We start from the raw sequence: 14,854 nt of genomic DNA on the forward strand, positions 1-14,854 counted from the left end.
GCGCGGGCCGCGCGTGTGTGTGGCTGTATTTGTTGTGGGTTTGGGCTTCTCAATTTGTCGATTCCCATCCTCCACATGTTGCGTGGGACTCCTTTCCTTCCTTCCATCTCTTGTTTTTGAGAAAGAAGAGATGGAAGAAGGGAGGGGGGGTCCCACGCAACATGTGGAAAACAAGAGTTGGCAAATTGAGGAGCCTAGGCCCGCTCGGGCAGCACCGATGCGGGCCGGCCGCCGATGCTCATCATCGCCATCACTGTCATCAGCCGCCCGTCAGCTGTTCGGGCCTGGCGCACGGACGGGGCTGTCTGCACGCATGCGCTTGGCCGCCCGGATGGGTGGCCAAGCGCACCGAACAAACCTACCCAGCTGTTAAATCGAGGGTCGAGTGTATTTTGGGTTTGCTTTTGAGTTTTTTTGTTTTTTGGGGGGGTAAATCCGTCTATATCGGACATTCACGTTTGTTGGACCAACCTTTCCCCCTATTAGTCCAAGTTAGCGAGGCTCAACAGTATATATATATATATATATATATATATATATATATATATATATATATATATATATATATATATATATATATATAGTTTCAGATGTATCAGGATAAATACATGCACACTAATACTGAAATGAATAAAGAAAGTATATATATATATATATATATATTTATATATATATATATATATATATATATATATATATATATATATATATATATATATATATATCACAGTTAACTCTTACTGATGAGAGGCAAATATGCAAGAGGAAGTAAACAGAGGCATCACTGTATACTATTAGAGCACCACATGTTGAGTTCCCTGCAGTATGGGGAAATGATTGTTGGAGAAAAGTAGGCAACCTTTTGAAGGGTTCATAACAGTTGCATCAAAACCCTTGAACCAAAACCTGAAAAATGATTGAAAAAAAAAAAAAAGGAATAACATTCCAACTCTCGAAGAGTAAAATTGCATCTTTTTTTTTATCTTGCTACAATAAAACAAATGTAAACTGCCCACCCTGCCCTGCCCTTTATATCTACTACAGGAAACAAACAACCAATAACTTCAGGCCTCCTATACCCTGTGGCCGGAGAGCCACCCAACACCCACACCCACATACACTCACACCCATACTCACACACACACACACACACACACACACACACACCACCCGTAGCTGGTACTCCTCACCCTAGTCACATAGGGGCACCAACTGAAAACCTGCATGAATCAAAAGCTTACCCACACAGGTTAGATGTAATGGCTTAATGTACAGTATATCATGAAGTGTGGCTTGAATATTTTAACTGACTTATCACAATGGTCTATCTTTATAGAAATAAATATAAACTATATCTATTTTTATGTACAATGATACTGTATATGCATATATACATATCTATGGTATAGACACATAAAGGTTTCAATATAACAAACTTGAAAAGTACATACACATTCACAAATTATTCATATTAAAATGTTAATTAAAAATATGAGAACAACAATAATGAGGTGATCCAACAGTCCCTGTTGCTCTTGACGGCTCCAGAAGAAAGCACCCCATGAACAGGGGTCTTCCTCCAGTAGCATGGTCCCCACAGCTCACCCTCTGGCCTGGCCTTGAGAGTCCTAAAATATAATGTCACAGTTGCAAGACTTAGGGACAGTGATCTGTAAACCACATACTTTGACAACCTGGCTAATCTTCTTAATCTATGATGACTTTATACATAAATATATAGCTTTAGCAAATCATATGTACCTATTTACAGAGTAAAATGGCATTCATAAGTTTCTAATTTGATGAACGGTTTGCATTGGGATTAAGACTTATATAGGCTCTAGTGAGATGGGAAGAAGGAGGGATAGGAAAAAAAGAGAGGGAGGACTTAATTATGTTCAGAGAAAGTTTCAGTATCATTTTGTATTAGTAACACAAATACCTGTTTCATGAGAATTAGCTGATTCAACTTACATTCAAACATGCAAGATGAAAACAACTGATATATGCAACTCTTCATACAGGAGAGTAATTCTTCAACAAAATCCTGACAAGAGCATAAATTGCTAGCAATATGTTCAGAAGAAAAAAATCTTGTATTCTGAGACAAACATTATCTCTATTAATTTTTAAATGACATAGAAATTACAGTCTTTTAATTTGAGCAGAGCTACACATATAAGATGGCAAATGACTCATATCTTAAATTCACTTAGGATATGACAAACCCTTCACAGAAGGTAAGCCTTGCAGGTAATAAACATGTGGTAAACTGACTGTCTAGATCATCATGCTATGACACCTCGAGTCAATGTGTTTCTTTGAATGTACAAAATTGGAAACAATATATCACTGTTTTCATATCACTATCTTATAGCGAGCTATTTGATAGATTTAGTTTCTTTTAAAATAAAAATCCATCTACTTTTGTACCCAAAGTTCAATTAGCATCCAGTACTGATCACAGTAATGAACAGTACTCTAACCAAGCACTTGTGGCATCACTATAATTTTGAGCATCAGCTGGTATGCCAACCGCTCAACACTAAAGTCCTTCAGGCCTCCTCTCACTGTGACTGTGGCCAGGGCACAGGGCCCAGGGCTGGCCGAGATGTGTAGGAGGCTGCTGGCTGTCAGAGTCGTGGGGAGCGTGAGCGAGCGACTCCACGAGCACCGCCCATGTGGAACCAGACTCGCGCAGGTCGAGGCGAGGGCGGGGGTCAGACGATAGTACCTTGAAGCTGGATGGAAGGGACGGACGCCTCTGAGCCACACTCTTCAGGAGGTGTTACCTATGGTTTTGAATGTTTATTAGTTACCTTGATTGAAAGGTTATGATATTGTATTGATCAAAGCAGAAAATTATCATTCTTCCACAAAATTGGTAAACAACATAATGAAGTTAGAACAAAGCATGCAATCACATTAATTTTAATAAAAAAAGTAACTCAAAGTCAACCAAATCTGAAGTTAGAGAAAATTAATCAGTTAAACATTTGCATACAGACCTATAAGAATAAAACAATAGCTAGTTTGCAGATATAAAAATATCTAATTCCTTTCATATACAGTAAACCCTCTCGTATCCGGGTTAATAGAGCCACGGGGGCACCCGGATATGGGAAAAACCCGGATATGGTAAAGGTTAAGTCTACAGACCTGAAAACCCAACTTTCGATCATGGCCTGCCATAAAGGCAACGACAGAGTACTGCATAGGTGCTTTTGTCCATACTCATACTATGGTATGCCTCATGGCCTTGTAGCAGTCAGTCTGTACCAGGGAGTGAAATGCGCGGATTGACGTGCTCCTGGCGCTGAGAAAAGGGTTCGAGCAGCGTCGTCACGGTTAGCACTCGCGACAATCTCTCCCTGGCTTATTGCAGTCCTGCTGGACCTTGCGGGGATCTGTTACTTGGGATTCGGCAATTAGACATGTCAGCCTCAACCGCTAACCCATTGCTGGGGTGCTTAGCCCTGTGTTCACAGGCAGCAGCTGATGTTCCCCTGCCTGGCCAATCACAGCAGTGGGGCCTGGACCCAACCCAGAAAAGCCCAGGTATTTGTGGCAGCTTAACCGCCCAAGTCTGCACCATTGTGTTTACCACGTAGGCTTTCTAGGAGACCCAGCACTGCCACAAGAAACTTTTTACGGGTCCACTTTTACAAAACTGGAAGGCTGATCGCTCTGTGCTCTTCTTAGGTGCGCGGCCACGGCTTTATCACTGTGTAGCTGTGTTAGCAACCTCGTGGCTACGAGCACCGCAGGCTTTACCACCTGGGTCAATCAGACGGCATACCAGAGCGATACCCGAAGCGGTCCGGGCCGGCAGCGAGCATCAAGTGCTCTAAACAGGCTTCTATACGGACGCTACCCTTTTAAGCCCGGCAACGAGCCCGAAGGCCCACAGACACCAGGCAAGTATGCCAGGCCGCCCAACTCCGAGTGTGAGTGGGGAGGATAACCAAGGAGTCAATGACAACCTGGTGCATCCGCTTGTGTGGTGATCTGTTGCTGTTTAGTTACACTGTGTTGCCCTTGCGAGCCAGGGGGGCGGGTAGCCCCTGCACAGTGCATTCAGCGGGACCATGGGGAGGCCAGCCACAAGAAGTAACCACGATTTACGGCCAGCCTGCACCTCCAGATCAGGCTGGCCCACGGGACTCCCGAACCCCTGCGGGCCCCTTTACTCGCCTTACCGTAAGCATGGTAAAATCCTTCTTTCACATGTCGGACCGAGGGCGGTACTGATCCGCATTTCTTATTCCGCCCTCACTCCCGCAGGAGTGCTAGCGGACCTGCACGCATTCTCCACGGGGACGGAGCCCTGCTCACCTAGTCCAGTCTGGATTTAGGCAGTCATCAAGGCTTAATTTAAGCTAGGGTTTGCACTGTGTGTTTCATTTAAACAGTCCTTTGACACTCCCGCCATTTAAACCTGCAATGCCTTGACTCTCGTCACTTCGATATGGTATGCAGCACTCGGCAAGGACGTTTACGTGCCAGTTGTACTGCGAAGCACACAGCTTTCCTGCAAACCTTCGCACCAGGGCGTCAATATCATTGCTACGTGCAAGCCGGGGTGCGCCTTACGGGTGCGGTACGCTGCCCGGACAGGCATCGCATGGGCAATTTGAACAACTTTAGGCGGCGCGCGACAATTTTTTATTATTTTTTGGAAAAAATCAAATATTTTTGAAAACTCCCAGATACCGGTGAGGTCGGATATGGTGCACCCGGATAACTGAGGGTTTACTGTATTGCTAACATCCATTGTGTCAACTTCCTGCAATAATTCTGTTAGATATTCATGATACCAATGAAAAGGGTTTCATGTGATGAATTCCACAGGTAATGCTGAATGCCACAGCTATGCACATACTAAATTTGCATTTACCTTCACATTCTATACAGTCACCTCTCGATTAACACGAGTTTAAATCACGCGTTTTTTATTTAACACGAGTTGATATTTAAGGAGATACATTTAACTAACGCGATATGTTGGATTTAACATGAGTTTCATCGATGACGTCATCGATGAAACATTATTAATACATTAGTAGGTCACGGAAACAACAAAAACATGCATTCTCATTTTATTTAAATTTAAACCATCTCTCCTCATTCAGCTTGTCACCAGCTCACTTCACCTCCACTGCCTGTCGAATCTCACTTCCTCTTCCTCTTCTCCTCCTGAGGGAGGAGGGAGAGTGGGGTGAGGATTTGGCAGACGACAACGACAAGTGACACATCAACAAAGTGATGATGGTGAGTGTGAGGACGTGTTTTTGTTGTGTCAGAGACTTACAAATGTAATGTAGCAATTCTTTCTTTATAAAACTTAAACTTAAGGCATTATCTTTGTTACCAATAGCATGGGTAGTCAAAGGAAGAGGAAGGAGGCAAGTGAGGCGGAGTGGCGGAGGTGAAAGGAGCGGCTGGTGACGGGAGCGTGGGGTGAGGAGGGATGGTGGGTGACGCAGGTGAAGAACAAATTTAAATAAAATGAGAACGTGTGTTTTTGTTGTTTCCGTGACCTACTAATGTATTAATAATGTTTTTTTTTAAGGTTAGAGTAACAAAATCCCCAAAATAGACTTTCCCAGTATCCAGGAATGTAACCCCTCCTATTACCATTGTTTCCTATGGGGAAATTATGTTTAAATAACGCGACATCTCCAGGAACGTAACCCTCATGTTAACTGAGAGGTGACTGTACATACCATGTCACAAATCAGACAACAACTGTGATATGTCAGCCATGTATGGACTCACTCTCTACATTAAGCCCAAGGAAGGTGTAGTGCAGGGTTACTCAACTATTATAAGCAAAGGTCAAGTTAAACAAGTCCAAATGTATGCAGAGTTCTGGATATATATTGTAGCTGGACCCAAAGCTCCAGGAGTAGAAAAATGTAATCAAGTAACATAAAGGTCCTGGCAATGGATTCTTGCAAGTGTATGTCCTCGACTGACTGTTGGGCCCACATTCAGTCGAGGAAATACACTTGCAAGAATCCTTCGCCAGGACCTTCATGTTACTTAATTATATTATTCTACTCCTGGAGCCTGGGGTCCAACTCCAACACTCAGAGGGTCCAGATTCGGACTGCAGGCCGCCAGTTAAGTAGCTCTGGTGTAGTGCATAAGCAAACATCAATCTTTCTAGGATCTTTCCTATACTCCCAGTTCATGAGTAATTTGCATGTTTATGTAAGTGTCACTATTGGACTGTTGGTTCCTTGTTCATTTGGTGTTACTTTTTTTTTTTTTTTCTAAAACATTTTATTATTGTATGGACAATGTGATTTACTATTCTTTATAGAACATGATTTTCATTATTGTGTGGACTTTGGCAGTGATGCCTATAACTCTTGACAATCCAATGCTCTATGTCCTCTGGGAATGAGTACTGCACTAGCCCTGTCAGCTGGCAGTGGCACCTTGGGGGAGTGAACAAACAATAGCTGTGGGCGTAGGGGTTCTCAGTTTTCCCAGAGAATGTGAGAAGAAGGGAGGAGTTCCTTTGGGTTGCATGAAGAGTGGAAGAAGAAAAAAGTGTAGAAGCAGTCAAGAGAGGAAAGTTAAACATACTATGTATTGGTGAAATACACTTGAATGGATGTAGTACGTGGGGGGTATGGAAGTGATGATGGAAAAGAACTGTGGTGAGATTAGGAAAAGGAAGGTATGATAAGGGTAGAAAAGAGAACCTTCCTAATTACAAATTTGATTGATTCCTAGGGTTTGATGGTAACTTAAAATGTTAAAACATTACTTTAGTCAATAATGAATACTACACGCAGCAGTGATCCATTCCTGGTTAGAATATGTTGCAGCAATATGGTGTCTACATAATAAAAAAAACATATGAATATGATTAATATAATACAAATATGCAGTAACCTAGATAATCCCAAACATGATATATTAAATGGTCAACAATACAGTATAGTGTTAAGCAACCCTATCCAAAATAACTCCTGAGTGGAAAAGTACAATCTATTAAGATTGAGACTGGCAATTCTTAAATAAATTATTAGAACTTCTTAATGTAGAGCAACGAATAGTTGAGTTCATCAGCTTTATTTCAATATAGTAAATGTTTTAGGTGCAATAGTTCAAAAGCAGACCATTTGCCAAGCATTTTCTAGCAAATACTATTTTTGGCGGTTATTGAAAAGGGTGCAGGGATGACCTTAGCAGTTATAGAGTAGGTTTCCTCACAGTAGCAGGAGAGTATATGGAAGGTTTTTGGATGAGAGGATGATAAAATAACTGACATAAGTGTAAGCAATGAAAACAGATGTCATGGGATAGGAAGGGGATGTGTGTTATGGAATAGGAAGGAGATGTGTGGCGATCTTTGTACTAAAAATGATCGTTGAAAATGCCTAGAGAAGGGTGAGAATCTGTCTGCTGCTTTCATGAAAACGTAAAGGGTTGACAGGAAGGGTATCACAAAATGAAAGTGTCAGCATATGGGTAGGAAAGGGCATAAGAAACATTATTATCCCTCCAATGCTGTCATATGCCTCAGTAACATGGATTTGGAATGCGGTACATCAACAAGATATGTGAGGTGGATATGAGCTATATTCAAGGTAGTTGTTAAGTGCCAAAATGGGATGGAGAGGTAAAGTTGGGGGCATACACTATAGCAGTGCGTGGCCTCGGTGCTCATCTCCATAACATTGGCCCTTGAGCCTGTGGTGGGAGGGAGCCCATTACCCCGGGACACAGGGCCAGTGTGACATCCGGGTTACCACAGTTTACCTTCCCCGTGTTTCCCCAGGTACTCATTTATTGACCAGCCCGAGAGGGAGGATGAACAGCTGGGTGAGCTGCATGCCAACTGCCCGGGCCAGGATTCAAACCCGGGCCCACGGAGTAGAAGAAAGGCATGCTGACCACTAGACCACGGAGGCGTATGGATGGATGGAGAGAGTAATAAAAATATGTAAGACAGTTTAGGTATGAGTGTAACAGCTAAGGAAACATATTACAGAGTGGCTGAATGAGTGAATTGTGGTAGTATGAGAGGATACAGATACGGTATGTGATGAAAATGAATGAGGATAATTTTGTATATGTATGGGGGCAGGATTAAGGAGGTAAACGGGATGACCATTCAGATGAGGAAGAGTTGGCAGTTGAGGGACTGAATGTGTTGAGAGGAAGTTAAGGGGAGAGGAAAAATTTGAGATGCATTTGCTGAGGCTACCTTCTAGGGGAAGATTCATGAGAAGGAACAGGATGGCAGATACAGATATACAGACAGATATCAATGACACATATAGCAAATACATTTTGAAAACTCTTCTTGAGTTCCATTCTTTATACAATAATAAAACCTATATAAATGTTGGGTTACAGAAATTTAAGATGTAATTAAACTTTTATCTACTTCTATTATCTAGAGAAAGTAAGAGCATAAAGTGATACATGGACTGATTTTTATAAGCAGTTATCTAACATTATTATTCAACATACAGCTAAATGTTAAACATAAGAAAAAATGAAAACAGAATGTAGATTTTTAGAACTAACTCATTATGGAACTAACAGGGACAATTCTAAATGACAGAATCAGATATGATTGTAATTTTTGCACCCTACCTCAAGACCAATGGACCCATTGGTGGGAATCTTGATAGAGCCTGTTCGCTCATCCCGAGTGAGTGGTGTGAGTGGGCTGATGCCAAGCTCCTCAAAGCTATTTATCTTACGAGATGCTTCCAGGCCGAAGCGAAGTGAATTGGAGCGTCTCATGAGGATGTCGTCCACTCGTAGTGAATTGGAACGACCTCGAACATATCCTGTTGGGGGGGACATGGGGACGTGAAGGGAATCTAAACCTACTAAGGAGCCCAGGAGGGGAGCTGAAGGGAGAAGGGACCAGAGGAAGAATGGTAAAGTTAGAGGCTTGAAAAAAGGTTATAAAAAATAGAAGCAATAAAAATAATAATAACATAGTAATAGAAGCAGTAACAGTGATAGTAACAATCAATGTAATATTACTAGTAATAATAATTCAAATAGTATTCATAGTTTCAACAATAATAATGATAACAAAGAATAATTTTTATGATAATAATAGTAATAATAATAATAATAATGATAATAATAATAATCCTTATTATTATTATTATCATTATCATATTTTTGACCATTACCCATGATTCCATAACAAATTTAAAGTAGCAAAACAGGGAAACGACTCAAAAAATGAAATCTGTTTGCTGGATGCTATTCAAGAAACTCAAGTATTTCAAATGAAAAACTCTTATTGCTGAATTAATTAAATTTGTATGTTTTATTATATTTAGAGCAGATCCACCCACCCCCCAAAACTGAAAATAATCAATAGCATTCTAATCTGAAAGTTTTCAGTTCTTATATTTGTAGTCTTTAATAGTAATGAAAAAAATGTAGTTTTGCAATAAAAATATCACTCATTAGCAATTCATTATTTATTTACTATCCTGCATGGGGGGCAGGGTGGTGATACTGCTAGGAGGTCACTATAGCCACTGACAGCTAGCGATGCTGCTGGGTATCTTTGTCATGTGGTACCTCTGCTTAAGACTGGGAACACCTCTTACATTATGGACACAACCAATCATGCGTTTGCTCTACTAAACACAAACAAATAATAATTTTAAACTGATTTATCTCCACAATATTTTTTTCTAAATGACAGAAATGACTAAATTATCATTGTACTGGAGTGATTGGTTTGCCTTCATCATGCAATTTCCATGCCATTTTGGCATATATATCCCCCTAATAAGTGTCTTGGAATATTTTTTCTTGTGCAGCTTTTCCTACCTCTTCTGTATATCTATTTTTTTTTAATACAGTAACTTAACTTTGGTAAATATGGTTTCTGCTAATCTTAGCATATAATTCTTCCGTCGAAGTTACAATCATAATTTCCTTGTCAATCCATGTAACTTCACACTGTATAGCACTTGTCATGCCTTGACATCCAAATATGTACTTCCCTAAAGCTTTTGGCATGCACATACAAATGTAACTCACTTCCAGCCTGCTCCACATCATCTGCATACCGGCAGATCTCATTAAATCAAGAATTATGTTCTTAGAAATAAAAGCACTAGTCTAGTTATTATCACTAAAGGCATTTAACCCGGTAGCAGCGACGGGCCAAATTTGTGTCTTTACCGTGTAGCAGTGACGGGCCAAATTTGTGCCATGATATAAACCCCCCAAAATAGATGATACATAATCTGATCACAAATGCTTTGATATATATTATGAAATGGTTTGTGTGAGGGGTGATTTTTTCTCATTTTTCTCATTTGGGGGGACCATTAAGAAACGTGATGCTCGCTGCTACCAGGTTAGGTTATTTTTGCTTAAGGTTACAAGAAGACACCTGGAGGCTTCCCAACACTTATGATTCCTTCATTAAAAAAACTGTTAAAAGTGTCAGCATTTCTACCACTTAACATCAATGGGTACTGACGCATTCATGGGTGGAAATGATAATCTATTACTTCCTTCAGCACAAAACAGTTTTCTCCCACAACAAAGGAGACAGCTCAAAAAGCCCACTGCTTGCTGCTCCCAAAAAAGATTCAAAAGAGGTGGCCGAAAGAAAGGTCAATTTCGGGAGGAGAGGTGTCCTGATAACCTCCTTTTGAAAGAGTTCAAGTCGTAGGCAGGAGGAAATACAGATGAAGGAAGATTGTTCCAGAGTTTACCAGTGTGAGGGATGAAAGAGTGAAGATGCTGGTTAACTCTTGCATAAGGGGTTTGGACAGTATAGGGATGAGCATGAGTAGAAAGTCGTGTGCAGCGGGGCCGCGGGAGGGGGGAAGGCATGCAGTTAGCAACTTCAGAAGAGCAGTCAGCGTGGAAATATCGATAGAAGATAGAAAGAGAGGCAACATCGCGGCGGAATTTAAGAGGTAGAAGACTATCAGTAGGAGGAGGAGAGCTGATGAGACGAAGAGCCTTAGACTCCATTCTGTCCAGAAGAGCTGTGTGAGTGGAGCCCCCCCACACGTGAGATGCATACTCCATACGAGGGCGGACAATGCCCCTGTACATATATGGATAGCAACTGTGCGGAGGAGCCCAACGGAGAGAACAGTTTGACAGAGTAAGCAGAAGGATTAGAGGTAAGGAAGAGGTCTAGAATGTTGGGCCTGTCTCCAAGACGGTCGGGAATACGAGTAGGGTGCTGAACCAACTGCTCTAGGTTGTTGAGGAGAGCAAAGTTGTAGGCTTGTTCACCAGGCTGGTCAGTGAAAGAGGATGAAAGCCAAAGCTGGTGGTGAACATTGAAATCTCCCAAGATGGAGATTTCAGCAAAGGGAGAGTGAGTCAAGATGTGCTCCACTTTAGAGTTCAAATAGTCAAAAAATTTTACATAGTTAGTAGAGTTAGGCGAGAGATAAACAGCACAGATGTATTTAGTAATAGAATGACAATGAAGTCTTAGCCAGATGGTGGAAAATTCAGAAGAGTCAAGGTCGTGGGCACGAGAGCAAGTGATGTCGTTGCGCACGTAGGCGCAACATCCAGCTTTAGATTGAAATTTAGGATAGAGATAGTAGGAGGGAACAGAGTAGAGGTTGCTGTCAGTAGCCTCAGAAACCTGTGTTTCGGTGAGGAAGAGTAGGTGAGGTTTAGAAGAGGAGAGTTGGTGTTCCACAGAATGAAAATTAGAACGAAGACCGCGAATGTTGCAGAAATTGATAAGGAGGAGGTTCGAGGAGTTATCAGGACACCTCTCAAGTCGGCAGCCAGAAGGGGAGTCCTCCCTGGGGGAATTTATGGTCCCCCCCCCAGGCGGGGACTCCGAGGCGGTGTTTTCGTTAGCCATTTTGAATTTTGAATTTTGGGAAAAGGTGTGTGTGTTGTGTGAATGTAGTGTGGTGTAGAAAGAGAGAGGAACTGTCTTTTGAGAGCATGCTGAACTGCTCTCTGGTGTTGATGAGACAAAAGGGAAACGGTTAGTGAGGACATGGGAAGGGTCTTTGAAGGGCTTCAGCACTTCAGCACTTCAGTTGGTGGTACAACTTCTATGAATATTTAATTTTCTAGTCCATAATAATCGTTTATCAATTTATCATATTCTGTTTGCATGAGGCACTACATATAATAATTCTAAGGCAGCCAATGCTCCTTCATGATCATTCATTAGAGAGCAAGACAACACAGGAAGCCCAGATAATGCCATGGCCTTATCCCATAGCATGCCAACAACAGCTAGTTTTTAGGCTACATGTAAAATATGATGACAAAAAGGGTCAACATTCCCACATACTGTATTGTTTGGGGAACACCCTTGCACTGACCCACTCCATTACTACCTGAGATAGCATGGAGATGACTGACTTTGTTGCACCTGTTGCTGAATATATTTGCAAAAAAATCAATCCTATATCATACTGTTGCAGTGAACCAAACTTGAAAATATGCATCTTCATTGGTTCTATACTTACATCACTAATTTGTATATGATTTGCAATCTTTGTATCTTATTCTATCATCTAAAGGCCCCCATACACTATCAATCATGATAGTGGATTCATGAAATTGTACAATCATAATTGAGTTATTTCCATTATGTGTGGGCATGACTGAAATATTGCATAAATGATTAAGCAAAATCTGAGTGTTGGATTTTTAGTGTCAATCATGACTGACCATGTGTGGTAAAGATTGTGCAGTACTACCGTAATCTTCAGTCGCCCATCAGCAGCCATGACGAGTGCATGGGAGAGCCAAGAGTTCTAATGTGAGTTCACTGAACTTTATAGAAGTATGTTTGTGCTTTGGAAAGTGAAAAGGGATGAATATAAAAACAATTTTTGAAAGGAAATCGCTATGAAATATTAATGAAAAAATTAAAGAAAATAGCTAATTTAAATCTTTCAGTAAGTTTTTGAGGGTAACGATGTTTCTTTTCCTATGCCATAGTTTCATCCCTAACTTTCTTTTCCTTTTCCTTTTCTTTTGTTCACAGTCCTCAAGCGCAAGGGTTATGGCAATGCAAGCAGCTGTCTTGTTCACGTTTACTTGACGAGTCTCTGACAACAACTGAATTGCACAATCTCATTACTAGTATGTGGCCTAAACCAATGACTGCTCAATCACATGATTGTGCAGTAATGGTTGATAAAGTATGGTTTTGTACTGCATAACTCGACCCAGTATTATCTATTCCTGAGACAATGTTTATATCAATCTTTAGAAATAGTAGTAAAAATAATAATAATAATGATAATAGTAATAATAATAATAATAATAATAATAATAATAATAATAATAATAATAATAATAATAATAATAATAATAATGATAAGAATGATACTGATAATAATAATAATAATAATAATAATAATAATAATAATAATAATAATAATAATAATAATAATGATAATAATAATAATAATAATAATAATAATAATAATAATAATAATAATAATAATAATAATAATAATAATAATAATAATAATAATAATAATAATAATAATAATAATAATAATAATAATAATAATAATAATGATAATAATGATAATAATAATAATAATAATAATAATAATAATAATAATAATAATAATAATAATAATAATAATAATAATAATAATAATAATAATAATAATAATAATAATAAAAATAATAATAATACAGGTTGAGAATCCTTTAACCGAAATTCCAAAATCTGAAAATCTCCGAAATCCTAGTTTTTTTTTTTTTTTTTTTTAATGATGACTTTTTTTTTTTTTTTTTTTTTTTTTTTTGTCGCCACCTCAGGGATGGGGACACGGGCTATATGGAGGCTGTCAGGGTTAAGCGCATACATCCCTTCGAGGAGAAACCACAGACCCGTGCCAGGTGAAGGCTCATGAAGGGGAAGGGAGGATGCCGATAGACTGACTTTATCGGCTGACGTCAGCCTAGCCGACCAAGTCGGTCTTTTGATGAGGACTGACATGTCTCTTTGTACAGGACGAAAACGTGAACATGGGTTCCCTTTATTCACCGCAAGATGAGAGTGCTCAAAGTGTAAAACAATGGGAACAGAGTCTCAGTTAGGGTTGCCACCTAGAGCTAAAAAAATAAGGAACGCAACATCCCATTCTCCAATACAGAACATATCCATATTTTAAGGAACAGGTGGCAACCCTAAAATTTCTCTAGCCTGCCATGACTGACAGCCGCTGCCCGCTGCTGGTGAAGGTAGGAGGAAGTGGGGAGGGACGTTACGATGTGTATCATGTATTTCAAGACGACCATTGACAAACATAATTTTATGGACTGGTTTTGTGGTTCACCAAAATATGCTCTCATTACAGTTTTAAGATACAATATTTTATCTGCTTAACCATTCAGACAGCCAAATATGGAACAAATGGTGTACGTAAAGTTAGGTTTGCTAAGTCAAAATTTATTTGGCACGCACTATGGGGCAGCGGAAATCCGTAACGCAGCGCAGGACAGGACATGGCAGTGGTGGTCCACTATATGCAGGTCGGTGTTGTGAGAAATACCTCCTCGCAGAAATAAGTCACTCTGCTGTTCAATACGTATGCACACTGGGGGAATACACAGCAGGAAAAACATTACTTTGCCTGGTTTTGTTATAGTTTGTCCACTTGTGATATTTGTGAGAAGTGAGTGAAATATAGAAACAGTAAGCAAGTTGAACCTCTCTGCAAGCTATTCTGGGGCTGCGGCAGCGAGCGGCGGCGGGTGCACAATAGGCAATTGAAAAGTCAATCATTTAGTGATTTCCAGAGAAAAATACGATCTCCATAATAAACAGCATCATTTTTATCCAGAAATAAGCAGTCAGCAATTCAAAATCAGT

At 40.1% G+C, this 14,854-nt stretch overlaps 1 protein-coding gene across 10 annotated transcripts in view; it reads right to left on the reverse strand.

Moving 5' to 3' along the window:
* Window positions 1-1,242: 1,242 nt before the first annotated feature.
* LOC127008298 (potassium channel subfamily T member 2-like) overlaps window positions 1,243-14,854 on the reverse strand; it is a gene marked incomplete at its 5' end in the record, with an annotated part of 214,028 nt that continues 200,416 nt past the window's right edge. For 9 of the 10 annotated variants that reach the window (XM_050880138.1, XM_050880181.1, XM_050880128.1 and 6 more), the window contains 2 exon segments: window positions 1,243-2,792; window positions 8,623-8,885. In XM_050880138.1, the coding sequence (XP_050736095.1) occupies window positions 2,721-2,792; window positions 8,623-8,885 (335 nt within the window). 10 annotated transcript variants of the gene reach the window in all.

The sequence above is a fragment of the Eriocheir sinensis genome, chromosome 4 (genome assembly GCF_024679095.1).
Source record: "Eriocheir sinensis breed Jianghai 21 chromosome 4, ASM2467909v1, whole genome shotgun sequence".
NCBI classification, from domain to species: domain Eukaryota; kingdom Metazoa; phylum Arthropoda; class Malacostraca; order Decapoda; family Varunidae; genus Eriocheir; species Eriocheir sinensis.